This window comes from Bombina bombina, chromosome 4 (assembly GCF_027579735.1).
Source record: "Bombina bombina isolate aBomBom1 chromosome 4, aBomBom1.pri, whole genome shotgun sequence".
NCBI lineage: Eukaryota > Metazoa > Chordata > Amphibia > Anura > Bombinatoridae > Bombina > Bombina bombina.
In genome coordinates, this window is record NC_069502.1 from 528867485 (window position 1) to 528895014 (window position 27530).

The 27530-nt window shown below is 36.9% G+C and overlaps 1 protein-coding gene across 8 annotated transcripts in view; it reads left to right on the top strand.

The window, feature by feature from the left end:
- MYO6 (myosin VI) overlaps positions 1–27530 on the top strand; it is a 635235-nt gene that overhangs the window by 264965 nt on the left and 342740 nt on the right. For all 8 annotated transcript variants that reach the window (XM_053710463.1, XM_053710457.1, XM_053710460.1 and 5 more), the window contains exons 7-9: positions 216–271; positions 1849–1946; positions 9395–9559. In XM_053710463.1, coding sequence (XP_053566438.1) covers positions 216–271; positions 1849–1946; positions 9395–9559 — 319 coding nt within the window. The remainder of the gene's footprint in view (positions 1–215; positions 272–1848; positions 1947–9394; positions 9560–27530) is intronic.

Consider the following 27530-nt stretch of genomic DNA (forward strand, 5'->3'; position numbering starts at 1 on the left):
TGATTACTTGCTCAGGTACATTGGACAATAGTGATATAAAATATGTGTCACTAGAACAGATTTGTGCAAGAAATGGACATCTCACCACCACAGTATAAATACAATTAAAGAAAAATATTCAAAATATACAGCATCATTATTTTTAATGACAATAAATACTGAAGGTAAGGTCCATTCAATCAGTTCACCTCACTAATGTTATGTTATCTTTCTAGGTATTTAACAGAATCCTATGGGTCTGGGCAAGATATTGATGAGCGGATTGTTGAAGGTATGTTTTTCTGCTGATTGTACAATAGATCTGTTAATCAAACCAGGAAAAGCTCATTTTAAATCATTTTTTGTTCATGTTTTTTTTTTTTGTGTTTAGATTTTCAACTCCCAGCAGTGATTTTTTTTTATATACTGCATATGAATTTTTCAATTTTCTGTAGAAAACTTTTGCTTCCATCACTGGCTGTCAGACTGTTCAGAGAATACACTGAATTATTATTAAATACACCAAATATACTCTTATTATGCTATAGTTTAGAGAGGTTGAGAGGGGCCATTATTTCAGATTATTTAGACATGAGTTAAGTGTTGATTGTGTCTTCAAAATGCAAAACTAATGAAAACTCGGTACAAAATTATCTATATAAACAATTCTTTATAGATGGCAGAAAGTGAGCATTAGCACCTTACATGTTCAGTATTTTTAATCTGCTACTTTTAAAGGGACAGTAAAGTCAAAATTAAACATTCATGATTCGGATAGAGCATGACATTTTAAACAACTTTCCAATTTCTGTTATCAAATCTGCTTTATTTTCTGGGTATCTTTTATTGAAGAGTAAAGCTAGGTAGGCTCATAAGAGCTCAGGAGTGTGCACGTGTCTTTAGTACTCGATGGCAGCAGTGTTTTGAAACATTATTTGTAGCTTTGTTATACAATGTTGCAAAAGACTGCTGCTCTTATGAGCCCTACCTAGTTTTACTCTTCAATAAAAGATACCAATAGAATGTAGCAAATTTGACAACATAGAAAGTTGTTTAAAATTGCATGCTCTATCTGAATCCTGAACGTTTAATCTTTTTTACTTTGAAATGTCTGTTTTTTCTTGTTAGTTAAGTAAGACAGTTGGGATTTTAAAGTCCGGTGTTTTAGTTGTTAGATTTGAGAACGGTCTTTTTTATCATCTTGAACAAGAAGCTTTATTTCACTTTTTTTTTTTTCTATTGCCCTTTCAAAAGATTTATACTTATACGTCAGAAGAATTTATTTCTCCTTACTCTTCTAGGTTTCAATAGGTTGTGTTTTTAGTATGTGCTGTCTCATGAAATTTTTATGAACCAGAGGTAGCTGAGATAATTTTTATTTTTGGTTTAGGTGGAGGAAATCCTAAATATGATTTCCTCATTTATATAATTTAATAGTTATGTTTCACTTAAAGAGAGAGGTCAAAATTGAAATGTGCATGGGTGCAATTTAAATAAAGCATTTCTGTAGTATACTTCCATTAGCAAAAATGCTGTGAGGCTCCATGCGCTACTATTCAACTACCAGCTTCTCAGAGAATCTCCTCACAATATGCACTACTGGCAGCATTTGAGCAGGCATGGCATTAAATATTGGTGCGTGGGGCACTGAAACCCAATAATAAATTTTACTAGAAACATTTTTGCTAATAGAAGTATATTGCAAAGATGCTTCTATTTAAAACTGAAGTGCGCTCATGCACATTTCAGTTTCTACCTCTTTACCCTTTTAAATGTTAAGTAATGTAAAAGAACACATCATAGAAGTAAACAAAGCCATAATGGTTTCTTTTCTGTGTAATTACATTTAATATTCTTTTATCCATATAGCCAACCCCCTTTTAGAAGCCTTTGGAAATGCAAAAACAGTCAGGAATAACAACAGCAGTCGTTTTGGAAAATTTGTGGAAATCCACTTTAATGAAAAGGTATGTGTTTCTTGATATTTAAAGGGACTTGCCATTCAAAATTAAACGTCATGATTCAGATGGCATACGATTCTAATAGAATTTACTTCTATTACCAAATTTACTTGGTTCTCTTAGTATCCTTTGTTTTAAAGCAGAACTAGGTAGTTTTCGGAGCCGCAGTGCTAGCTGATGGTTGGTGGCTATGCAGATATGCCTTTTGTCATTGGCTCACCTGATCAGCTAGCTTACTGCATTGCTGCTTTACAGCTGACTTTAACTTAACTATAGGTTTAACCCCTTTGCATTTGTTATACATACAGTTTATTGTAAGGAATACGGCAACAACATACTCTAACACATTTTCCTTTTCACATTTTCATGTCCCTTTAACATTATTCTGCTTTTCTTGTATGTTATTTATTATTTTGTTTCCCCCTACAAATTATATATAAGGGCATTACAGCGTTTCCATTTCTGACGGCAATACTGTAAATAATGCATCCTATCATTCAATTATACTTTATTTGTCTAAAACATGTACAGTGAAATATATTGCAGGATAAAAATACTGTGCTTAGTCCAATTTTATTTTTTCAATGAAATATTGATACCTGGCTTGCTTCAGTTCACAATTCTAACCTATTTGAATTGATCACTATATTACTGTCCCGCAGTGCAATTTCAGACTGTACGCATTGATTAATAATGTTGCAGCATGATGGACCGGTTTTCCTGTATATTAAAGGGCCGTTACAGCACTGCTGATTGGATCAGTGCGATTACAAATTAGAGCATATCATTTTATCACTATAACGTCCTTTTTTGGATTGTAAGAGCAGTTTATTTATATTTTCTTTACAAACTCATCCATTCAAATATTTATTAACAAAATGAAATCTCCCTGGCCGCAGTTTATACGGTTTAGAGCAGTTTGTTTATTCTGAAAATTCAGCTGCTGCCGTGATACGGATGGAGGGTTGTATCAGTAGGTGGTGGTAAGTTTATTTCATCTATTTTTTTTACGTATCTGACCTTTAGCCTCTTCACTGCTGAGCAGTTTCACACCTTGAAGCCATTTTTAACCTTTTCACAGGTTCAGTGTAATATCCGTCTAGTGATTTATCCGTGAGTTACCTACACAACTTGTATACTGTCTTTTTCTGTCACTTATGTGTTAAACAGCAGCATATTTAACAACAATATTGTTTTCTATATCAGTGTTTTCCAAAACAAATCAGTTATAGAAAGTTAAGATATTTGATCTTTTTTGTCTCTAACTTGCCTGTTGTGCAGAAAAAACATGCAAATAAAAACTCCATCCGTACAATAGAATCTAGATGACAAAATAGAATACTACCCAAAATTCTGAGGGGTGGCTCATGTTTTTTTTAACATTGCTCATTTTGACAATTTCTGCTGTTATCCCTGCAGAAACTCCAATAATGTAGCAAAAAGTATAAAAAGAATCTTGCCAATAAATGATTATATATATATATATATATATATACAGTATATATATATATATATATACACAGTATATATATATATATATCCATAAAATGCAATCCTTAGTTTAATAAAGCATAATCTTATCTTTGAAAAGGTTTTGGGGTCTTTGATATGGATGACATAGGTGCCCCTCTCTCCCAAAGTCAAAACAATGAGGATTTTCAGTTGTGTATGATGCCATCAATAATACACACAGCTGACTCCTAGCAACATATATAATTGTCCTTCTTATTATACCATATAAGCAACTGGAAATGAAGAGGAAAGTAATGTATGTTGCCAGTAATCAGTGGCGTATGATCACATTACTGTTGAGGCACTTCCTCATTCCTTCGATTGTGGAGGAGAGGGACACATATGGCATCACTATCACAGCCCCCAAAACATGAGTAAAGTATAAGACATCATGCTTTATCCAAACTGAATAGGTTATTTAACACTTTGGGCTTAATTACAAGTGAGGTGCAAACGATTTTGCAGAAGCAAAATCGTCTTTCCACAAGCCTTTTTCATTGTGCTGATATTACAAGTTGAGCTAAATTGCGATTGCGCTAGCGCAGTCGCCATTTACACATAAATCCTTACCGTGATCTCAGAGCTGTGGTTAACTGTTTCCCGAAACAAAAAAGTTGCAGAAATCACTCAAAAAATACATTACCAAGTACAGTTGCACTCATATAGACATTGTCTCATAAAAATTATTTTAAAAACATGTTGCACAAAAAAAAGGCAGGAAAATGGTTGAGACACATATACATATACAGTACATTGCTAAATATGTATTTGTGTGTGTGTGTGTGTATATATATGTGTTTATATATGTATGTATGTATGTATATATATATATATATATATGTACATATATATTAATGTATTTATATGTGTATATATCTATTTACATTCATATATATATATATATATATATATATACATACACATAAAAACATTAATATATACAGTATCTCACAAAAGTGAGTACACCCCTCACATTTTTGTAAATATTTTATTATATCTTTTCATGTGACAACACTGAAGAAATGACACTTTGCTACAATGTAAAGTAGTGAGTGTACAGCCTGTATAACAGTGTAAATTTGCTGTCCCCTCAAAATAACTCAACACACAGCCATTAATGTCTAAACCTTTGGCAACAAAAGTGAGTACACCCCTTAAGTGGAAATGTCCAAATTGGGCCCAATTAGCCATTTTCCCTCCCCGATGTCATGTGACTCATTAGTGTTGCAAGGTCTCAGGTGTGAATGGGGAGCAGGTTTGTTAAATTTGGTGTTATCGCTCTCACACTCTCACATACTGGTCACTGGAAGTTCAACATGGCACCTCATGGCAAAGAACTCTCTGAGGATCTGAAAAAAAGAATTCTTGCTTTCCATAAAGATGACTTAGGCTATAAGAAGATCGCCAAGACCATGAAACTGAGCTGCAGTATGGTGGGCAGGACCACACAGCTTTTCACAGGACAGGTTCCACTCAGAACAGGCCTCTCCATGGTCGACCAAAGAAGTTGAGTGCACATGCTCAGCATCATATCCAGAGGTTGTCTTTGGGAAATATGTGCTGCCACCATTGCTGCAGAGGTTGAAGGGGTGGGGGGGTCAGCCTGTCAGTGCTCAGACCATACGCTGCACACTGCATCAAATTGGTCTGAATGGCTGTCGTCCTAGAAGGATGCCTCTTCTAAATGGAACCATGTCCTGTGGTCTGATGAGACCAAAATAAACGTATTTGGTTAGATGGTGTCAATCGTGCGTGGCGGCAACCAGGTGAGGAGTACAAAGACAAGTGTTTCTTCCCTACAATCAAGTATGGTGGTGGGAGTGTCATGGTCTGGGCCTGCATGAATGCTGCCGGCACTGGGGAGCTATAGTTCATTGAGGGAACCATGAACGCCAACATGTACTGTGACATACTGAAGCAGAGCATGATCCCCTTCCTTCGGAGACTGGGCTGCGGGGCAGTATTCCAACATGATAACGACCCCAAACCCAACTCCAAGATGACCACTGCCTTGCTAAAGAAGCGGAGAGTAAAGGTGATGGACTGGCCAAGCATGTCTGCAGACCTAAACCCTATTGAGCATGTGTGGGGCATCCTCAAACGGAAGGTGGGGGAGCACAAGGTCTCTAACATCCACCAGCTCCGTGATGTCATCATAGAGGAGTGGAAGAGGACTCCAGTGGCAACCTGTGAAGCTCTGGTGATCTCCATGCCCAAGAGGGTTAAGGCAGTGCTGGAAAATAATGATGGCCACACAAAATATTGACACTTTGGGCCCAATTTGGACATATCCACTTAGGGTTGTACTCACTTTTGTTGCCAACGGTTTAGACTTTTTTTTGGCTGTGTGTTTTTATTTTGAGGGGACAGCAAATTTACACTGTTATACAGGCTGTACACTCACTACTTAACATTGTAGCAAAGTGTCATTTCTCTGTGTTGTCACATGAAAAGATATAATAAAATATTTACAAAAATGTGAGGGGTGTACTCACTTTTTTGAGATACTGTATGTATACATATTCAGACATATATACTGTATATATATATGCATTAGAGCCCTTTGCAAGTAGATGAAAACATCATAAAAACATACGTATGCAATATTGAAATTTAATAAAGATTTTAACTAGGTATTTACTGTTAATATTTTACATTTGCTAATGCGAATATGCTATGTTTGCGCGATATGTTTCCCCCCCCCCCATTGATTTCTATGAGGGAATACATGCACATGCCCGTGAAAACTTAAAGGGATATTAAAGTCCAAATTAAACTTTCATGATTCCGATAGGGCATGTAATTTTAAGCAACTTTCTAATTTACTTTTATCATCAAATTTACTTAATTCTCTTGGTATTCTTACTTGAAAGCTAAACCTGGGTAGGCTTATATGCTAATTTCTAAGACCTTGAAGGCCGCCTCTCATCTGAATGCATTTGACAGTTTTTCACAGCTAGAGGGCGTTTGTTTATGTGTTTCATATAGATAACATTTAGCTCAGACATGTGAAGTTATTTAAGAGTCAGCACTAATTGCCTGATTGGCTAAAATGCAAGTCTGTCAAAAGATCTGAGATAAGGAGGCAGTCAGCAGAAGCTTAGATACAAGTTAATCACAGGTAAAAGTATATTTCTATAACAGTTTTGGTTATGCAAAACTGGGGAATTTTAAATAAAGGAATTACCTATCTTTTTAAACAATAACATTTTTTGTTTACTATCCCTTTAAATTATGATTTTTTGCGCGATTCGAGTTAACCATAGTACAAAACACGTTTTTTTGGAACTTGTAATATAAACACAACCCGACTAGCGCAAAAAGCTTAACTCTAGCAGGGTTTTTGTGAATTAAAAGCATATCGCACCACTTGTAATCTATCCCTTTATTAGGGGCATTATAGTGCAAAAATGAAATGCTCTAATACAGTAGACTAGAGCATATCATTTTTGCACACGCTACAATGAAGCTGCTGATTGTCTCACTTGCTGTATCCTCTCAGGACGAGCAGTTTTCTGTGGCTCTCGAGCTCCCTTAATGGGCGTTAAACACACAATACTACATATAACGTTTGCACTACAATGACCCTGCATAATGGGAGTTTAAAGAATAATAAATTACTCTGCAATATACAACACTTTGGGCCAGATTACAAGAGCTATTTAAAGCACCCACTCAAGCATTAACTGCACTAGAAGTAAGCTTTTTGTGCACACCAGGTTGCGCTCGTATTACAAGTTGAAAGTATGTCTTCTCTTGCGAGCTGTCCAGGCGAGCGTAAAAAGCTGAACTTAAAAATATTGCGCGCAATAACCTATTCCCCCATAAAAGTCAATAGAGCAAAAAAATGGAAAAAAACAACGCCCTTATCACACGCAAACCTGATCGCATATTTTCAAATGTGCTAACCTGACATGAAAATATGAATATTTCACTTTCCAATGTTCTTCACCTAGCAGAATATGTTCTATTTATTCCTAAATACATATTTCTACATATATCTGATGGTATGTGAAATGTGTACGGTAAATACACAGTATAACACTTTATTAAATATGAATATTGCATACTTATGTTTTTACAGGTTTTCATCTACTTAACTGCAAAGGGCTTCAATGCAGATATATATATATATACATACATACATACATACATATTTGACATGTGTATTTATGTATCTCTATGTTAAAGCCCTTTACCTGCCTTTTTTTTTCTAACACCTGAGGCACCTTATGTTTTTGTGCAATATTTTATTTAATCATTTTTATTAGATGATGTTATTTTGAGTGTAACTGTACTTTGTAATGTATTTTTAATGTGTTTTGTGATACTTTTTTGCTTTGCGAAACAGTTAACCAGAGCTCTGAGATCGCGCTAACCCAATCCACGTTAGCTTCAATTATGCTCAAGCGATCGCATTTACTTTCAACTTGTAATTCGAGCAAAAATCGGACTCACGCAAACACCCGTGATAAACTCTTTTTCTCTCTAGCGTAACTATTAGCGATCTAGTCCTTTATTTTTTTTATACTATTGCAGAATAGTCAGAACAGCTCAGAAGTTATTCCAGTAAATTAGAGCGATCACTATGTAATTAGTAAATAATATGTGGTACAGAATATAGCCAGCAACTTGCAGGGATTCATCGTGAAACTTCAACTAAGTGACATATCTTTTTTTAAAGGGCACTAAATACAGCAGAATTTAATAATTGACAAATACACAAAAAAAGACAATGTGATAGCATTTATTTTGATTTTGAAATGTTCAGTAGAATATTTTCTGGCAAATTTCAAAGTTAATCCAATTATCCCCCCTTCTGTATCATGTGACAGCCATCAGCCAATTAGAAAATTCATATATGTATATTCAGTGCACTTTTGCACATGCTCAGTTGGAGCTTGAGCCTTACAAAGTGTGCAAATAAAAAAGAACGTGCATGTGTTAATAACATATGTTGGAAACATTTTTATAATTGCATACTCTGTCTGAATCATGAAACTTTAATTTTGAGTTTAGTGTGCCTTTAAGAGCTGTGTGTCTTTAATGTGTGTAGCTTCTAATGTAAACCATGAAAGAACATACCTCTCAAATTTTACTCAGCTGTTGCAGGTTACAACCTTTAATATTGTCATATGTGACTCACAACCTACCCTCTGTAGAGAAAACAAACTAAATATATCTATCTATGCGAACCCTTGTGCTTATTGTTGTAGTACAACAAAGGTTAGCAGAGTGCTGAGTGAGCTTTTATATTAGAGACAAATCAGATAATGAGGGCAACCTTTTTTCAGTAGAGTGCAACACAAGGTTGCAATGTCTCTATTGAAGGATCAGCTATATCAAAACTTGTGTAAGGGTTAGATTTGGTGACCTCTCTCTCTCTCTCTCTCTCTCTCTCTCTCTCTCTCTCTCTGCTCTCTCTCTGCTTTTATTCTTAAACTTGCAGCACTTTTAATGAAAAACAACAAAAAAATAAAAAATAAAATAAAGTAACATACTGAGATACCTGAGCAAGATTTTTCTAAATAATTAGATTACATACAGTATATATACTAGTGTCCAAAGGATTTATTTACTGTATTGCTGTAAATAAATGAAACCAGTTGTCAGACATTGTAGATGAAAGATTTGATAATAAAGAAATGAGAGTTGAGCATTTCTTCACATTTTATCATTACTGTACTGTCATGGGAGCACAAGGTATTAAAGTTCCGACTTTCTATTATTGTCCAACTTCTGTCTGAATGGAATCCATTGCTATTATGTTTAAGTTATTGTTTGGCGGAATTGGATTTATAACCTTCTGCATTTCACATTGTAATATGTTGCTTCAATTGCTATGTCTTGAACACAGTCTAAGCTGTTTTCATTTTATTGTCTTGTGTTTGCAAAGCTTCTTTTGCTCTCCATTGTTTGACTTAAGTTTTTTTCCTTCCTAGAATTCTGTAGTAGGTGGATTTGTGTCTCACTATCTGCTGGAGAAGTCCCGCATCTGTGTACAAGGCCAAGATGAAAGGAATTACCACATTTTCTATAGGCTGTGTGCAGGTGCTTCTGAAGATATTCGACAGAAACTTTTCCTAACTTCCCCTGATAACTTTAGGGTATGTAATTATATTTTTATTAACTGAATTTATAAGATATTCCATTTTTTTTTCTTTTCTTGAAAGACAATACTACATAAAACATATATATATATATATATATATAGCCCTTAATTTATGCCGGGGTTAGGTTCAAGAAGAAATGGTTGTAAATAGAAACCGTTGTAAGTAACACCTAATACATTATTTTTTAAAGCTTTAAAATGAAGACTATAAATGCTAAACAGCATTATAAACAGTATACAATAATCACACAACACAGCATGTATCATCAAAATAAGTTTAGTAAACAAAAACATTTTTCTTTCCTAAGATATGGAGAGTCCACAACGTCATTCAATTACTAGTGGGAATATCACTCCTGGCCAGCAGGAGGAGGCAAAGAGCACCACAGCAAAGCTGTTAAGTGTCCCTCCCCTACCCATAATCCCCAGTCTTTCTCTTTGCCTCTGTCAATGGAGGAGGGGAAGTTTGGTGTCTGAAGAAATAAATTCCTTTTTTGGGTACTTTTGCCTGCAAGCAAGGATTTGGGTTTAGCTGAGTCCATGTCATTCTCTTCAGTAGAGTAGTGGTGGCTTTTAAGCAGTTAGGAAGTTGTGAGGCGGTCCTTACTTTGTTTCCTAACATATTGCTGCCCTAGTTATAGAAAGCCAGAGATGGCTACTCTGTTCTTTCTTTTTTTCTACAGGTCACTGTAAGGAGTATGTGTCCTTTCAAACCTTGGGAGCTGACTTCCTGTCGGACAGCTAGATTGCAGGTAAGTGATTTTTGTCTATGGATTGAAGACTTGCACTTCAGTAACTGAGTTAATTCTGCAGAATTATTGGGACATATAAAACCCTTTATAAATAGGATTTTCTGAGACTGTGTTAAAGTTAAAAAAAAAAGTATGTGGAGACTAAGAGGTTAAGTTTATCCTCATAGGGGAATGTTAACATTGTGGCACTTTTTATAATAATCTCTCCTATGATATGGACTGTTTTAATGGGGCATTTTGTCAGATGGATATGAGGAGGCTTTTATTTTTGTTATAGTTTAAAAAAAAAAAAAAAAAAAAAAAAACCGGCTCAAAATCTTTTTCTTGAGGGATGCATTCAAATAAATCAGTTTGTTTCACTCTGGAACGTGTGCTTTACTTGTGACGCAGTTTCTATGTGCTGGTCATGTGATCATTTGCTTATCCGACATGGAGTGAAGTGGCGACTTTTCCTCAGCGCGGCTCGATGAAGGAGTCGTGTGTGGGCTGTATCTGACTACTTGTAAGCCTCCGGAGGATGGTAGGACACCTCAGTATATGCTGAGGTGTAGAGATCCTGAGTGTAGTTTTTTTCAGACAATTATTTTTGTGTAACCGCTCTGTGAGTTTGAAGTCCGGTCTTAAAGTGCTATTAATTAATTTATTTTTATTTTTTTTCCTTTACTTTTGGGGCTAAATTTATTTTGTGTAGCTATGGACATGGAACAAGAAAGTTCTTTTGATAGATGTTTATTATGTCTTGAGGCCAAAGTTGTTTTGCCCATGCAATTTTGTTCTACATGTTTAGCTAGGACATTAGAGTGTAAAGACAAACTTCTGCCCTCTGTGCCTTATGTCTCTCAGGATGATGCTGTTCAGGCATTGCCACAGCTTTCTCAAACGTCCTAAGCCTCAGCGGCATCACATACAGTGCCCTGCAGTTCCTCTCAGCCTCCTGGAGGAGTTTTTTTGCCTGCAGGTTTTGCTGCACAGGTATCTTCTGCAGTATCTGTGGCATTATCTGCTTTTCCTTTGTTGGGGAAACGCAAGAGGAAATCTAAACACTTTTCAGATAGTAAGGTGTCTGTCCCATCTGCTGCTACGCAGGTTGTCCTCCCTCATAACTCTGAGGAGGAGGTTACCTCGGTAGCTTCTGAGGGCGAAATCTCGGATTCTGACAGTATAATTCCTTTATCTGATGCTGTAGAAGTAAACTTCAGGTTTAAGCTTTTACATCTTTGTGTACTGTTAAAGGAGGTATTGGCGACTTTGGACAACTCCGACTCACCTGTCGCGGTCAACCCTAAAAAATCTAGTAAGCTTAACAAATACTATGATGTTCTTTCCTCTGTTGAAGTGTTTACTGTTCCAGACCGTGTGACGGAGATTATTTCACAGGAATAGGAGAAGCCAGGGATAACTTTCTCCCCGTCTCCCGTATTTAAAAAGATATTTCCTGTTGCTGACTCCATTAAAGATTCATGGCGCACAGTGCCTAAAGTAGAAGGGGCTATTTTTACTCTGACTAAGAGAACTACGATCCCTATAGAGGATAGCTGATCCTTTAAGGATCCCATGGACAAGAAGCTGGAGGCTTATTTGAAAAGGATGTATGTTCACAAGGGTCTTCAATGGCAACCTGCAGTTTGCATTGCCACAGTAGCAAGTGCTGAATCTTATTGGTGCGATTCCTTGTCTGAATCAATTTTAGTAGAGACTCGGTTGGAGGAGATCCAAGACAGGATTAAGGCTCTCAAACTAGCCAATTTCTTTATTTCTGATCCTGACATACAAATTATTAGACTGGGAGCCAAAATGTCTGGCTTCTCTGTCTTGGCCTGCAGGGCTTTGTGGCTTAAATCTTGGTCAGCTGATGTTACCTCCAAGTCCAAGTTTCTGGCGCTTCCTTACAAGGAAAGACTTTGTTTGGACCTGGTCTAGCAGAAATAATTTCTGATATTACAGGTGATAAAGGGTATTTTCTACCGCAAGACAAGAAAAACAGGACTAAAGGACATCAGAGTAATTTTCGTTTCTTTTGTAACTTCAAAGGTCAAAAGTCTTCCTCTCCCTCTTCTAAGTAGGAGCAGTCCAAGTCTTCTTGGAAACCCAATCAGTCTTAGAACAAGGGGAAGCAATCAAAGAAACCCTCAGCTAAGTCTGTCAGCATGAAGGGTTCACCCCCGATCTGGGATCGGATCAAGTGGGGGGGCAGACTTTCCCTGTTTTGTCAAGCCTGGAAATGGGATGTCCCAGATCCTTGGGCAGTGGACATAGTTTCTCAGCATTACAAAATAGAATTAAAATCTTGCCCTCAAAGGGGCAGATTCCACCTTTCAAGACTATCTGCTCATCAGGTAAAAAGAGAGGCATTCTTGAGCTGCGTCCAGGACCTTTCCTCCATAGGAGTGATTGTTCCAGTAAGGGAACAGGGCCTAGGATTCTATTCAAATCTGTTCATGGTTCCCAAAAAAGTGGGAACTTTTTGACTCATTCTAGACTTAAAGTGTCTCAACAAGTTTCTCAGAGTACCGTCCTTCAAAATAGAAACCATTCATTCCATTCTTCCTTTGGTCCAAGAGGGTCAGTTCATGACGACCATAGACCTGAAGGATGCGTATCTTCATGTTCCCATCCACAGGGATCATCACAAGTTCCTGAGATTTGCCTTTCTAGACAAACACTTTCTTCCGTTTGGCCTTGCAACAGCTCCCAGAATTTTCTCAATGGTTCTGGGGGCTCTTTTGGCAATAATCAGGTCTCAGGGAATTGCAGTGGCGCCCTATCTGGACAACATACTGGTTCAGGCGCCATCTTTTCAACAAGCAAACTCTCATACAGAGATCTTGTTGTCTTTTCTATGTTCCCACGGATGGAAAGTGAACCTGGAAAAGAGTTCCCTTGTTCCAGCTACAAGGGTACCATTCGGATCTGTCTCAAATGATAGATCTAAACCAGTCAACAAGAGACTCTCTTCCATGGTGACTTTCTCAGGAGCATCTGTCTCAGGGCACATGTTTCCAGACAACTGGGAGGCAGATTTCCTGAGCAGACAGACATTGTATCCCGGGGAGTGGGCCCTCCATCCGGAGGTGTTCTCCAGATTAACCCTAAAGTGGGGAGTGCTGGTGTTGGATCTGATGGCGTCTCGTCAGAACGCCAAGCTTCTAAGGTACGGTTCAAGGTCAAGAGATCCTCAGGCCGCCCTGATAGATGCTCTGGGGGTTTCTTGGGATTTCCGTCTAGCATTCCTGTTTCCTCCGTTTGCGCTTCTTCCACAAGTCATTGCTTGTATCAAACAGGAGAGAGTGTCGGTAATTCTAATAGCTCCGGCATGGCCTCGCAGCATCTGGTATGCAGACCTAGTGAAGATGTCATCTCTGCCACCTTGGAGGTTGCCTCTGAGGAAGGACCTTCTAACTCAGGGTCCATTTCTCCATCCAAATCTCGTTTCTCTGAAGCTGACTGCTTGGAGATTGAACACTTAGTTCTATCTAAGCGTGGATTTTCTGAGTCGGTTACTCGAAAAAGTTACCATAAGGTATGGCGTAAATACCTTTATTGGTGTGAATCCTGGGATTCCTAGAATTTTGTCTTTTCTCCAATATGGTCTGGAGAAAGGATGTCAGTCAGTTCTCTGAAAGGTCAGATTTCTGCATTATTTATTTTGTTACACAAGAGTCTGGCGAATGTGCCAGATGTTCAATATTTTTGTCGGGCCCTGGACAGAATCAGGCCTGTGTTTAAACCTGTTGCTCCTCGTTGGAGCCTTAACCTTTTTTTTTCTTAAGTTTTGGAACAGGCTTCATTTGAGCCAATGCATTCCATAGATATTAAGTTGTTGTCTTGGAAGGTTTTGTTTCTTCTTATTTTTCATGCTGATAAGGCAGTTCTTCATACTAAATTGGGGTTTCTTCCTAAAGTGTTTTCGGATAGAAATATTAATCAGTAAATTGTTGTTCCTTCTCTCTGTCCTAATTTTTCTTCTCATAAGGAATGTCTGTTGCACAACTTGGATGTTGTGCGTTCTCTAAAATTCTACCTATAGGCGACTAAGGATTTTTGCCAGTCTTCTGTTAGTTTGTTTGTTTCTCAGGAAAGCGTAAAGGTCAGAAGGCTGCCACTACTTCTCTTTCCCTCTGAGAGAATTACAGCTCATTCCACTAGGGCTGCCTCCTCTTCTTGGGCTTTCAAAAATGAAGCTTCTGTGGAGCAGATTTTTAAGACTGCAACTTGGTCCTCTCTGCATATTTATTCCAAATTTTCCAAATGTTATACTTTTGCTTTGGCTGTGGATTCCTTTGGGAGAAAAGTTCTTCATGCGGTGGTGCCTTCTGTTTAGGTCTGCCTGTCTTGTTTTCCCTCCCTATTCAGTCAGTGTCCTCTAGCTTGGATATTGGTTCCCACTAGTAATTGAATGACGTCATGGACTCTCCATATCTTAGGAAAGAAAACAAAATGTATGCTTACCTGATAAATTTCTTTCTTTCCGGATATGGAGAGTCCACGACCCCACCCTTTATTAAGACAGTTATTTTTTTACTAAACCTCAGGCACATTTACACCTTTGTGTTATTCCTTTTTCCATTTCCCTTCGGTCGAATGACTGGGGATTATGGGTAGGGGAGGGACACTTAACAGCTTTGATGTGGTGCTCTTTGCCTCCTCTTGCTGGCCAGGAGTTATATTCCTACTAGTTATTGAATGACGTTGTAGACTCTCCATATCCGGAAATAAAGAAATTAATCAGGTAAGCATACATTTTGTTTTTTACTTGCATTTTTCTGCAAACAGGTCTCTGCATTGACAGTAGCATAAACTGTTAGCTAATATCAGGTCTGCATCTATTCTATACATTGCAGTCTGGACTGAGTTATAGTCACCCTGACCTCCTAGTCTTCAAGCAGCTGGCAGGAAGATGAAAGGAAATTTCCCTTTATCACGGCTGCTAGATCTTGTTCCTTTGAAAGCTGCTTGATAGCTCAGGTCTGTTTACACTGATTCATTTCAGCCTGCTAGACTTGTAATTTATTTGCTGCAACACAAGTGGACAGCTCCACCTACTGGCCTGCCCTTATTTTAATCAATGCACTGCTTCTCAGTGCTTTCAGTAGCAGTCACATGACTGAAAAAAAGGGCGTTATTCGGAAACAGTGCAAATTGAACCGGTGCAAAACAAGGGCCACCTGTATGTATATGTGTGTGTGTATTTATATATATATATATATATATATATATATATATATATATATATATATATATACATACATACACACCTAATATTCCATAATAATAAAATGTTAGTCCTTCTAATAATTTTGCTCTCTGCTTCTATCCTTTCTTTTGAGCCAATGTTATCCCATTGTAAAATGAAATTCCCAAGCCTTTTATATGCCTGACCAAAGCAATGTGTTGTCTTACTGACTCATTGCTCTGTGCGTGTGTTCTTGGCATTGCCCTGTGTGTGTGTGCGCGTGATCTTAAGCATTGTCTTGTGCATGTGTTTGTGTGTAGATGTGTCATAAGCATTGCCCTGTGTGTGTTCGCGTGTGTCTTAAGCATTGTCTTGTGCGTGTGTAGGTGTGTAATAAGCATTGCCCTGTGTGTGTGTGAGTCATAAGCATTGCCCTGTGTGTGTTCGCGTGTGTCTTAAGCATTGTCTTGTGCGTGTGTAGGTGTGTAATAAGCATTGCCCTGTGTGTGTGTGAGTCATAAGCATTGCCCTCTGTGTGTGTGTGTATGTGTGTCGTAAGCATTGCCCTGTGTGTGTGCACGTGTGTCAAAAGCATTGCACTGTGTGTCCCTCAGGCGTTTTTCAGCGTGTTTCAGCTTTTGCCTTGTGAATATGTCACAAGCATTGCCCTGTGAATGTCTCCAAGTCATTGATTTCATTGTTTGTGTCCCAGGCTGGTCCTGTGTGTGTTCCCCAATCATTGTCCTGTGTGTGTCTCAGGCATTGTTCTATGTGTCTCCACCAGGTATTACCCTGTGTCTCCCAGGTATTTCCTGTCTTTGGCCTCTGTGTGTGTGCCTCTAATGTATAGCCTCTGCTTGAGTCCCAAGTATTGCCCTGTGTGTGTTCCCCAATCATTGTCCTGTGTGTGTCTCAGGCATTGTTCTGTGTGTCTCCACCAGGTATTACCCTGTGTCTCCCAGGTATTTCCTGTCTTTGGCCTCTGTGTGTGTGCCTCTAATGTATAGCCTCTGCTTGAGTCCCAAGTATTGCCTTGTGTGTGTTTCTGCTGTGTGTTTCAAACATTGCCCTGGTTGTGTCTTTCCATTGTTTAGTGTTGCTCTCTGTGTCTCAGACATTTCCTTGTGCATGTGTTTCTGTCTAGTGTTGCCCTTTGTGTGTGAATCTCAGGCATTCCATTGTGTGTGTCCAGCACTGCCTTGGGTGTATGCCTCAAGCATTCCATTGTGTGTGTGTGTGTGTGTTTGTGTGCCCAGCATTTCCCTGTGTGTGTGTGCCTCAAGCATTCCATTGTGTGTGTGCCTCGAGCATTCCATTGTGCGTGTTCCCAACATTTCCCTGTGTGTGTGTGTCTCAAGTATTACCCTTTGAGTATGTCTGTGTGTACCCCAGTCATTGCTTTGGGTGTATGCCCCCGGTGTAACATAATCCATACCACATACACTTTTGCACTGCTTTTAAAAGTCAGTGGTTAATATTTATCATGTGAGCACTAGTATGTAGCTCACTACAGTAATTCATGTCAGCCCTTTTAGCGAGTTAATTTCTCTTATGTAAAGGAATTATATTAAGTTACATACAAAAATTAGTCTTGCTGGATAATGCAGATACGTAAAGATGCTGAAGTTCACTACTTCCACTCAGGTAATGGAGTTTCCTTTGCTATACATTTTCTGTGTTAAAGGTATAGTAAACACAAAAAATGTTATTGTTTAAAACGATAGCTAATCCCTTTATAACACATTCCCCAGTTTTCCATAACCAACACTGTTATAGAAATATACTTTTTACCACTGTGATTAACTTGTATCTAAGATTCTGCAGACTGCCCCCTTATCTCAGATCTTTTGACAGACTTGCATTTTAGGCAATTAGTGCTCAATGTTATTTATATGAAGCACATGAACTAATGCCCTCTAGCTGTGAAAAGCTCTTAAATGCATTCAGATGAGAGGCGTCCTTCAAGGGCTTAGAAATTGGAACATGAGCCTACCTAGGTTTAGCTTTCAACTAAGAATAACAAGAGGACAAAGCAAATTTGATTATAAAAGTAAATTAATTAAGTTGCTTAAAATGACATGCCCTATCTGAATCATGAAAGTTTAATTTGGAATTTACTATCCCTTTAATTAGTTTTGCATATTAGATTTAACACATATCACACATACACTTAACCCTTTCCCTTCCCATCCCTCTTGTCATATACAATTTCCCTATACCCCTTCACCAACATCCAATAGCACAGCAAAACACTTAGAACTGGGGTCGGTAACAAGATTTCAAATTGAAATTCACATTTTTAAACATGAACTGCCAATAAAATAACTCTTTATAGTTATGTCTGCCTTGTACGGACAGCTATAGGGCTGTTTTCCCTTAAAACCGGAGGGGGATAACTTTGCCTGATTGTATCAACCTCAAGTGAGACCTTGTCTTTTTCTGTTTTGACTCTGAAGCCTTAAAATCTAGCCCCTTATAGTGGCGTAATTGAGAAGCAATTGACTAATATGTGCACTGGTAATGTTTTCTAAAAAACTGGACTGGATGCAGGTTTCTATATATATGAGAACATCATTTCTGAGTTTTTAACTGATTCCTGTTTTCTGGTTATACCTTCTAATGCTATTGGTATTTACAAACTACCAGATCTGGTTATATAGGTTATTGTTGGGCTTTGTGTAATTTACAGAATATTTAGAGGCTGCATTCTTGTCTACTGTGCCAGAGGTACTCATTTCATTTTTTTTATTCCTATTTTGCTACAGTTCTTGCTTCCTTGCATTATAGATTATATTTGTGATACTTATGCTAAATAAGGCTGGACAAGGTGTTAAGGAATAATACATTCTTATACCATAGGGGTATTCTTAAATGCTATACAACACCCTTAGGATGTACAGTAGTGCATACTCAGATAAAGGTTGTAATAGACATTACTTTTTTTTTCTTTCTATGGTCTTAGTTTTATATGTTTTCTTGCTCCTATATTTTTATATAGATATGTGTTTATGTCCTGTCAATTTCCTTTAATAGGTTTTTTTTACACTAATATATGCAAATTATTTAAATTTGCCTCAGAGAAAGGTAATTCTGATAAACTATTTCTTGCCCCTGATCCATGAAATACTTAGGCAATGCTTAACTAGAATTGATGATTGTTGTATTCATACCTGTATTTTGTATTCCTCTCTACATTATTGGGACTATAGCTTACCATATTTCTGTGTGTGAGTAGTTAGAGACAGCAAGAAGATGTCCCTTTTATTTTGTTCTCTTAAAGGGACAGTCAAGTCCAAAAAAACCTTTCATGATTTAAATATGGCATGCATTTTTAAACAACTTCCCAATTTACTTTTATCACCAATTTTGCTTTGTTCTCTTGGTATTCTTAGTTGAAAGCTAAACCTAGGAGGTTCATATGCTAATTTCTTAGACCTTGAAGACTGCCTCTAATCTGAATACATTTTGACCACTAGAGGGCATTAGTTCACATGTTTCATATAGATAACATTGAGCTCATGCACGTAAAGTGACCTAGGACTGAGCACTGTTTGGCTAAACTGCATGTCTGTCAAAAGAACTGAAATAAGGGGGCAGTCAGCAAAAGCTTAGATACAAGATAATTACAGAAGTAAAACATTTATTATTATAACTGTGTTGGTTATGCAAAACTGGGGAATGGGAAATAAAGGGATTATCTTTCTTTTTAAACAACAAAAATTCTGGTGTTGACTGTCCCTTTAATAGGATCCAAAAGAGGTCCTTTTTCTTTCTTTCTTTCTTTCTTTCTTTCTTTCTTTCTTTCTTTCTTTCTTTCTTTCTTTCTTTCTTTCTTTCTTTCTTTCTTTCTCTACTATCTCTTCTCTTGTTGGTATTACTTTATGGTTTTGAGGTCCAAGAGTGGCTCCATGTTGGTTATAGGAGGTTTCAATGTCTCATTTATATGTGTTTTTTTGTTTGTTGCCATTATGGTAATTCTATTCTTATTAAAAAAATAAAATAAACTAGGAAATGTTAGTGTGTTATGTCGGATGTACTCCCTGTCATCTGGCATAATGAAGAGTTTAGTAGAACCTTCTCATAAAAGCTATTTGCATGGTACCTTACTGATTTACCACTCTATTCATCGTTTTGTAGACAACTGTAGTATGGACTTTTCATGTATGTTTTTGGTGCGCCATATGTGCTCTCTGCTGTTTTTGCTTCCTTTTACGTCCGATGTTTTTTCAAAATGATTTTACACTGACATTTCCTCAGTAATCATAAAAAGCAATCTATACAATGGCATTTTCTTTTTGCTGTTTTAGATATACATTACAGTCTACACTTTCATGTTCCTTTAAGTAATTTGACATTTTTATCTTAAATGGACATGTAATACTTTTAGACTGTAATGTAAAATGTTTGATTATGAGTAGTAAAAACAACTTTGTAATATACTTGTATTGTTTATTTTGCCCCCCTTAACTGTAGACTTTACAATCTAAACCCTGTTAAATTCTACACAGTGATTGTTTGATTACTGTAGTAGCTCAATTGTTTATGTCCCAAATTAGTTTCAACAGAGGAGTCAAGAGGCTTTGCAAAGAAAGGCACATTCGTTTAACAAAATGACAGTTTAAATTCTTTCAGACTTTTTTATATATTCAGCCCATTTGCAATGCAGTGTTTAATTGATGTATATCATTTTTAAATCTTGCCTGATTACCTTGATTTTATTATTATTATTATTATTTTTTACACTGAAACATTTTCCTTATACCGTATTTCTGTATTCCCTTTAAGTCCCTCTTCAATATATTCACTTAAGACTCTGTGTGAAGTATGTGAACAGGTGGAAGCTGTAATGTTCCATCACATTTGTCTTGTTTATGTCGATTATAATAATCAGGGAGAACAGATATACAAGCAACGCTGGCAAGTGAGAATGCTTCAGTAATTGACCCTCACAGGCCCCTCCTGCCGGCAGCGGCGGGGTAAATGTGCTGATTAATGTGCTGAAGAGAGCACTCAGATTGGATAATCTAGCCCCAGAAAACCTGTTGTGTAGTTCTAGCAGCCTGAAAGCATTAGTCTTCCTGAGTTGTATAAGGCAAGAAAAAAAAGAAAACCCTGAAATGATTAAAATTGAAATGGAACCTATTTGATGGCATCTCTCAACGGGCTGCAGTCTGCAAACAAAAATGTCAGTGCTATTGAAACTGCAATTACTTTAAAAGATAAATTGTAGCCAGACTTATGAATAAGATGTTTAACTTTCTAGTCCTGTAGATGTCTCTGGTGATATATACTAATCTATTTCCTCTGTGTGCCCAAAATGAGAGTTTGCAAGGATTACCACTGCTGATAATTTGTTGTTTTTCGCTGAGTATTTCTGGGAAATATATAAATACACTTTGCTTCAATGTTGCTTGTTGAATTGTAATGATTTCAATTTGACTTACTTTGAGGATTCTACAAGAGATTAGCCTTGCTCCTCAGCTACTTAGCAACTAGTTAAACACTAAGCTAATTAGCTGCCATTAGCAGTCCAGTTAAAGGAATACAATTGCCCTAATCAATCTGGAAGTGCAGATTGTTGGGAAATTGAAGAATGTGTCTGATTCTGACTGTTAAAGGACATATTTATAACAATCAGCATATTTTGTTTACAATGATAAAATGTATTCATTACTATTTGACTTAATCTCAATGTTCCTTTGGACTGTGCAGACCTAGCATGATATTTTTAGTGATGCTAATATATCCAACTTCTTACTCAATAACTATGTCACAATGTGATATTTCTGTCCTTGAGAGTCATTCATTTGTCACAATGTACAAATCTGTGGATGGCAGTCAAATACTTTAGGTTATATTGTACCACAATAATGTGTGGCAATGCCATAACTATTCAGTCCCTATATATATGGTATTAAGAGACTCTTTATTTTGGTTTCAATATTTTAGTACAGGCTTGTCAGGTCTAATGCATGGGGGTCTGTACTTTGTCATTATAAAACATTTATCTGACCCTCCACTTCTACACACTGACTATTGTATGTGTAATGTAATGTTGTGTTAGTGATATTCAGATATTTGCTGATGGAGGATGCAGGGCAGAGAACATTAGAAGATGATTTATGATTTTTTTCTTCTTCATATAACCATGAAAACTATATATATTTTTAAAGTAGACAACCCAAGATATTGATCTAGGCCCATTTTAGTATATCTGATGCCGCTATCATAAGATCATATAAAAAAAAAATCATTAACTTTTTAGAAAACTCTGAGTTTCTTACTGAAAGTATTTACACATAACTACTGCAGTCATAAGACAAATGGTTGTAAACGCTGTGGGATCCCCTTTGTTCTGAAACAGCAGAGATGCATGGCTTTGCCATTGGTTTTTGGCAATTAGAAGTCCACTAATTTGCAACTGCGCATCGCACACAAAATTCCTGGCAGTGAGGGGCTTAATCAGTTAGCTTGTTAGGTTAATTTTTGCTGCACTGTAGGGATTACCCTCCCATCTGACACCTCACACCCTGTGATCCCAACTTGATCCCTCCCAAACAGCTCTCTTCCCCACCCCACTCGTCACCACCATCTTAGGTACTGGTAGGCATTCTGCAAATATGCAGTTTAGGGGTTTTATTTATTTATTTTTAAATATTATTTTTTAAATTACTGTGCTATATAGGGATCCCTCCTCAATCTCCCACCTCCCTGATCTCCCCCTCCCACTGTCCACCGCCATGTTGTTTTACTGGCAGCCTGTCTGCCAGCATCAAATTTATAATTTTATTATATATCATATTCATTTTGTATATTTGTTCTGTAGTGTAGGGATCACCCTCCCCCAAGTGATTTTTCTGTAGTATATGGTCCCATCTCTCCCCTGCCTGATATTTTTGCCGTAATTAAGGGAACCCTGCCTCTCCCTTCCCCCTCCTCCGGTGGGCAGTCAACCCACCTCCCCCCCCACCACTCCCACTTGACACTACTGGATGATCTGTAATGATCGGTGATCTGGCCTCTGTGCTTGACAAAGTACAGTGTGACGTAGTACCTACGTGCATAATGTGCAAGATTTTAAGGTACCTTAAAAATTGAGAAGTCTCAGCAACAATTAAAGTAGAACAATGTGGTTATTTTTTTATATAAGAAAGAAGCATGTATTTCCTTTATATTGAACTCTAAAGGGTGTTTTTATCAGGAAAGAAGAAAAAATAGATACATGTGTATGATAAACTCATGTAAGTCTTTCCTGTGCTATTATTAGACAAGCCTGGGTACTCCTACATATGGTGTGGCGCATTTCGGGAACATTTGGTTGAAAAGTGCAATATAATGTATAAAGTCTTTCCTTGTACTGGAAACAACTTTTAGTATATGTTCTTATGGACAGAAGATTTAATGTAATCTAGACAAATCCTAGGACTTTAGGGTATTAGTTTTATATATATATATATATATATATATATATATATATATATATATATATATATATATAAAAATGCATCAGGCCCAAGCTCAGATGAGTAAAATAAATGGCTTTCTCCTATCTTCGGTATTTAATGTCACACATTTTTATTTCAGTCTTTATATGTGTTAAAGGAAATACAATCTTAGAATAAAAAGCAAATGGAAAATAATAACATTTTAGTTATCAATATATTAGGAACCAAGCAAAAAATAGAAGCAGCATTTAAAATATTTGGAGAGGTATAAAAAAAAAACAATCTAAAACCTAGCTTCATAGGAAGCCACGCAAACCAATTATCAACAAATTTGAACACACACCCTATCAGACTTCTGGTTTTTAAAAGTGTTCTAATTACTCTTGAACTGTGAGCCGTTACTATATTTAAAGGGACAGTCTACACCAGAATTTCTATTGTTTTAAAAGACAGATAATCTCTTTATTACCCATTCCCCAGTTTTGCATAACCAACACAGTTATATTAATATACTTTTAACCTCTGTGATTATCTTGTATCTAAGCCTCTGCAAACTGCCCCTTTATTTCAGTTCTTTTGACAGACTTGCAGTTTAGCCAATCAGTGCCTGCTCCCAGATAACTTCACGTGCACGAGCACAGTGTTATCTATATGAAACACACGAACAAACACTCTCTAGTGGTGAAAAACTGTTAAAATACATTCTGAAAAGAGGTGGCCTTCAAGGTCTAAGAAATTAGCATATGAACCTCCTAGGTTAAGCTTTCAACTAAAAATACCAAGAGAACAAAGCAAAATTGGTGATAAAAGTAAATTGGAAAATTGTTTAAAATTACATGCTCTATCTGAATCATGAAAGTTTATTTTGGTCTAGACTGTCCCTTTAAAGCATTTTTAGCAGGATGTGAAAAGGATGACCCTGCATTTCATCAATGGTGAAAACAGTACAAAAGCAGTTAAAAAACCTACCCTTTGATGTGCAGAAAAATATTTCTATGATATTACTTCATTTTCTTCCTAGTTAGGGATATCTGAACACATGATATCAGTTAAAAGGAAATATTACCAGAAGAATGACATCTCAACATGTAAGTCATCTAGATAATAGTAACTGTAAGGTCATCAGTTGATAGATCTGATGGATTCAGCCCAATAACAGAAATCGGAGATTGCTTTTTACTCGGGGTGACTAATGCAGGGTAGAGGTGGAACTTTTTGCTAGCATAGATATTCTTCCTTTATTCATGATATTTAGTGTATTAAAGGGACATTAAACACTAAATAAATGCTAGATAAAATAATGTATCCAAAGAAAAGATTATTCTGAGAATAACATGTAGATGTATTTTTTAAAGTTTCATTAGCTGTTTAAATATTGACAAAATGAGTCTAAAGTTTTAGTGTCTATAAAACAATGGGAGCTGCCATGTTGTAACTTAAGTTACCTTCTCTGCTGTGGCCAATTAGGGAGAGTTATAAATAGGTTACTACAGCATGCAGCCAATGGCTTTGTGAAATGTAACAGTGTTCTGCACTTCCATAAAAATACTAAATAAATAATAAAAACATATGGCAGAGTTTTTTATATATATATACAATTTATCATTTTATCTCTGTGTTTAATGTACCTTTAAAGTAGAAAAGCAGGACATTGCAGAGATATTTGTCTCCTATATTGACAAGACTGCTGTAAGTACTCCTGTTCCAGGCAGGCTGTATCTGCTGCCACTTAGATTGGAAGCTCTCTATGGAGCAGGCTGCAGGGCACTGTAATTCTTCTGTCAGGCCTGCTTTCCATGCTTTGCCTTTTTTTATTGCCCCACCCCCCCGTACCACTGCAGCATCTGTTGGCATATAACCAAGATAATATTAATAACAATAATAAAAGAAATCAAGGTTGAGGGTAACATTGCCATCTAGTTTTGAAGGACCAGAAGGTGAGCAGTAGAGCTGAACTAGTAATCTCTACTCAGATTAAAGCAAATAGAAATACAAAATCCACATGTAAAGCTTTAGGATTTGCTCTTATCCATCATGAAGATTAACAAAACGTCAGTCAAATCTGTTGCAATTCATCATTTTCTAAATGTTCTATAGGTAGTTAGTAAAGGTAGTGTGTCATGATGCATAATGATTGACATGTTAGTAATTGTCTGCAGACCTTTGTGTAAGCTTGAGTAACAAGGCTTTAGTTTCTATATTCATTTTAGTAATGGAAAGTGTGATACTAAGAAATAGGATTTTGCCCCTGTATGGGAGGGGTGGAACTACCATTGGTGCAACAGGCGCAGTGGAACCTGGGCCCAAGTGCTGGGGGGCCCATAGCAACCAGTCCATACATAAGACGTGTGCAGAATATGTACAATCCTAATGCAGGTTAGGTTAGTCTTTCTGTCTGGAAATTGAAATGGGTAGGGATCGCAAGGATCAATAGAAACCTCACAAAAACATAGTTCTCAGTGATGTATGTGGCCAGGTATGTGATGACGCTGGCACGCATGCGCATTAGGGGCAAAATGTGTACAACAGCTGATGTAACGTTACAGGAAGCGACGGGGTTCGCTCTTTTGAAAAGTTCGGTCCCTTAACAGAACACCGGCAATACCAGGGTGGTCACAAACGGCCAAATAGCCATACAATACGATTAACTATTTCTCATAATAAGAAAGGGCTGGAGGGATTCAGGAAAGAATACGCCTAGAATAGATAATACCTGTGAATTTCACGCTTTCTCATTGATCACTAAGGCTGTTGGGATTCATTTTAATTTATTTTAATCTAAGTATTATTGCACACACTGCATTTCCTTTTATTTTAATGAGTATTATTAAATGTTGTGTTTTATTGTAAGCTGCTAGGTTACTTCCCTCCTTTGATAGATGTTATTTGAGTGCTCTGTATGGGCCACTGCCCTTTCTCTTTACATTTACTCCTAGTCTTTCTGTCTGTCCTCAAAATCATTTGACAAAGCAATATGTATATTATTACTATTTCTTACTACTGAGTTACCTTTGGGGACCCCAATAAAATTAGCACCAGGGCCCTCTGTTGAGTAGGTCTGCTACTGCTGTTTGGTGTCTGTTGGTCCCTTTTGTTGATAAATAACATGAATATTCTGAGAACTGTAAGCAATAGTCTTTAAAGCACACTTTTTGTGGGTATTAATGTAAATACGTGACCATTCAAAGTGCAGTATTTAATGACAACAGAAACTGCATGTAAAAGGCTTCACAAACCCATTGCAATAAAAAAAAACATAGATCATCTTACTAGTTAGTGTAGTAGATTCAAGAGTGGTTATATTTTGTTTGGGTTTTGATTCAAGAACCCATTCCAATCCAAAGTCCACATTTCACTAATGTCATGAACAGTTTTTGCAAATCTCCCTCGATCTTAAGTCGGGAGCTTGGATTTACTTATCCAAAAGGTTGAATACAGCCAGCTTTTCCAGCTGCTATCAAAAACTGTCACGTTGGTGTGAAACTTTGACATTCACTAGAATAATTTTTCTAATCTTTAGATATTACGTCCCTTGTGTCTCTTTTTGGTAAAAAAATATTTCTTATGGTAAAAAAATGTAACCTTGTGGCAAAATATGGGATCAATTTATACCCATGTTATGAAATCTTCACATTTCGTGTCCTGATGGCTGCAGTGCAACTGATTGCTGGAGTTGGAGATCTAATTATGAAAGCTGATTAATTTATTATGCTAGGTACAGTAACTTGCTAAATATGCAGCAGGAGGATTGCAGGGTCTATAAAGCTTGTAAACATAATATCTGATATCTTACCTTCAACATACTTTCTTTACAAACATAAATTGCTTCTTAGAGGCAATTGATTTAACCCTTTTTACCCTCTAAGTAGCATTATAAATATCTAAAGTTAAAGGGACACTAAACCCAATTTTTTAAATGTTTCAGATATAACATGCAATTTTAAGCAACTTTCTAGTTTACTCCTATTATCAATTTTTATTTGTGCTCTTGCTACCTTTATTTAAAAAGCAGGGATGTAAAGCTTAGTAGCTGGCCCATTTTTTGTTCAGACCCTGGGTTACGCTTGTTTTTTGGTGGCTAAATGTAGCCACCAATAAGCAATCGCTATCCAGGGTGCTGAACCTAAAATGAAAGAAAAAATGTGGGGTTTAGAATCCCTTTAAGTACATCATACATTGCAATTAAATCAAATTCTAAATAGGAGCATGATTATAATATTAAAGGGACATAAAAAGGCTGTTCAGTTTAATCTGCTAAATTTAAAACAGCATACATTTTTGAAGTTTTAAAAATACTTCCTGTGAAATCTCCCTTCTCCTTCTGATTGCACTGAAGGAACTGCCTCCATCATTTTGTACACTTCCTCCAGCTACTGATTTTAGATTGGCTGCGAGCTCGCCTACAGCCAATTCTGAGATAATAGCTGAGTAATTCACCAGCTTGGAGGACAATGGAAAGTGCCAGAGGCAGCTAAATTTCTTGTGCTTTCATAAGAACAAAGGAGAAGATTGCAGTGAAAGTTCTGATTCTTTTTTTTTTTTTTAATACGCTTGAATATTTATACAGTTTTAAATGCCTCTTGTTGAATAGAGACA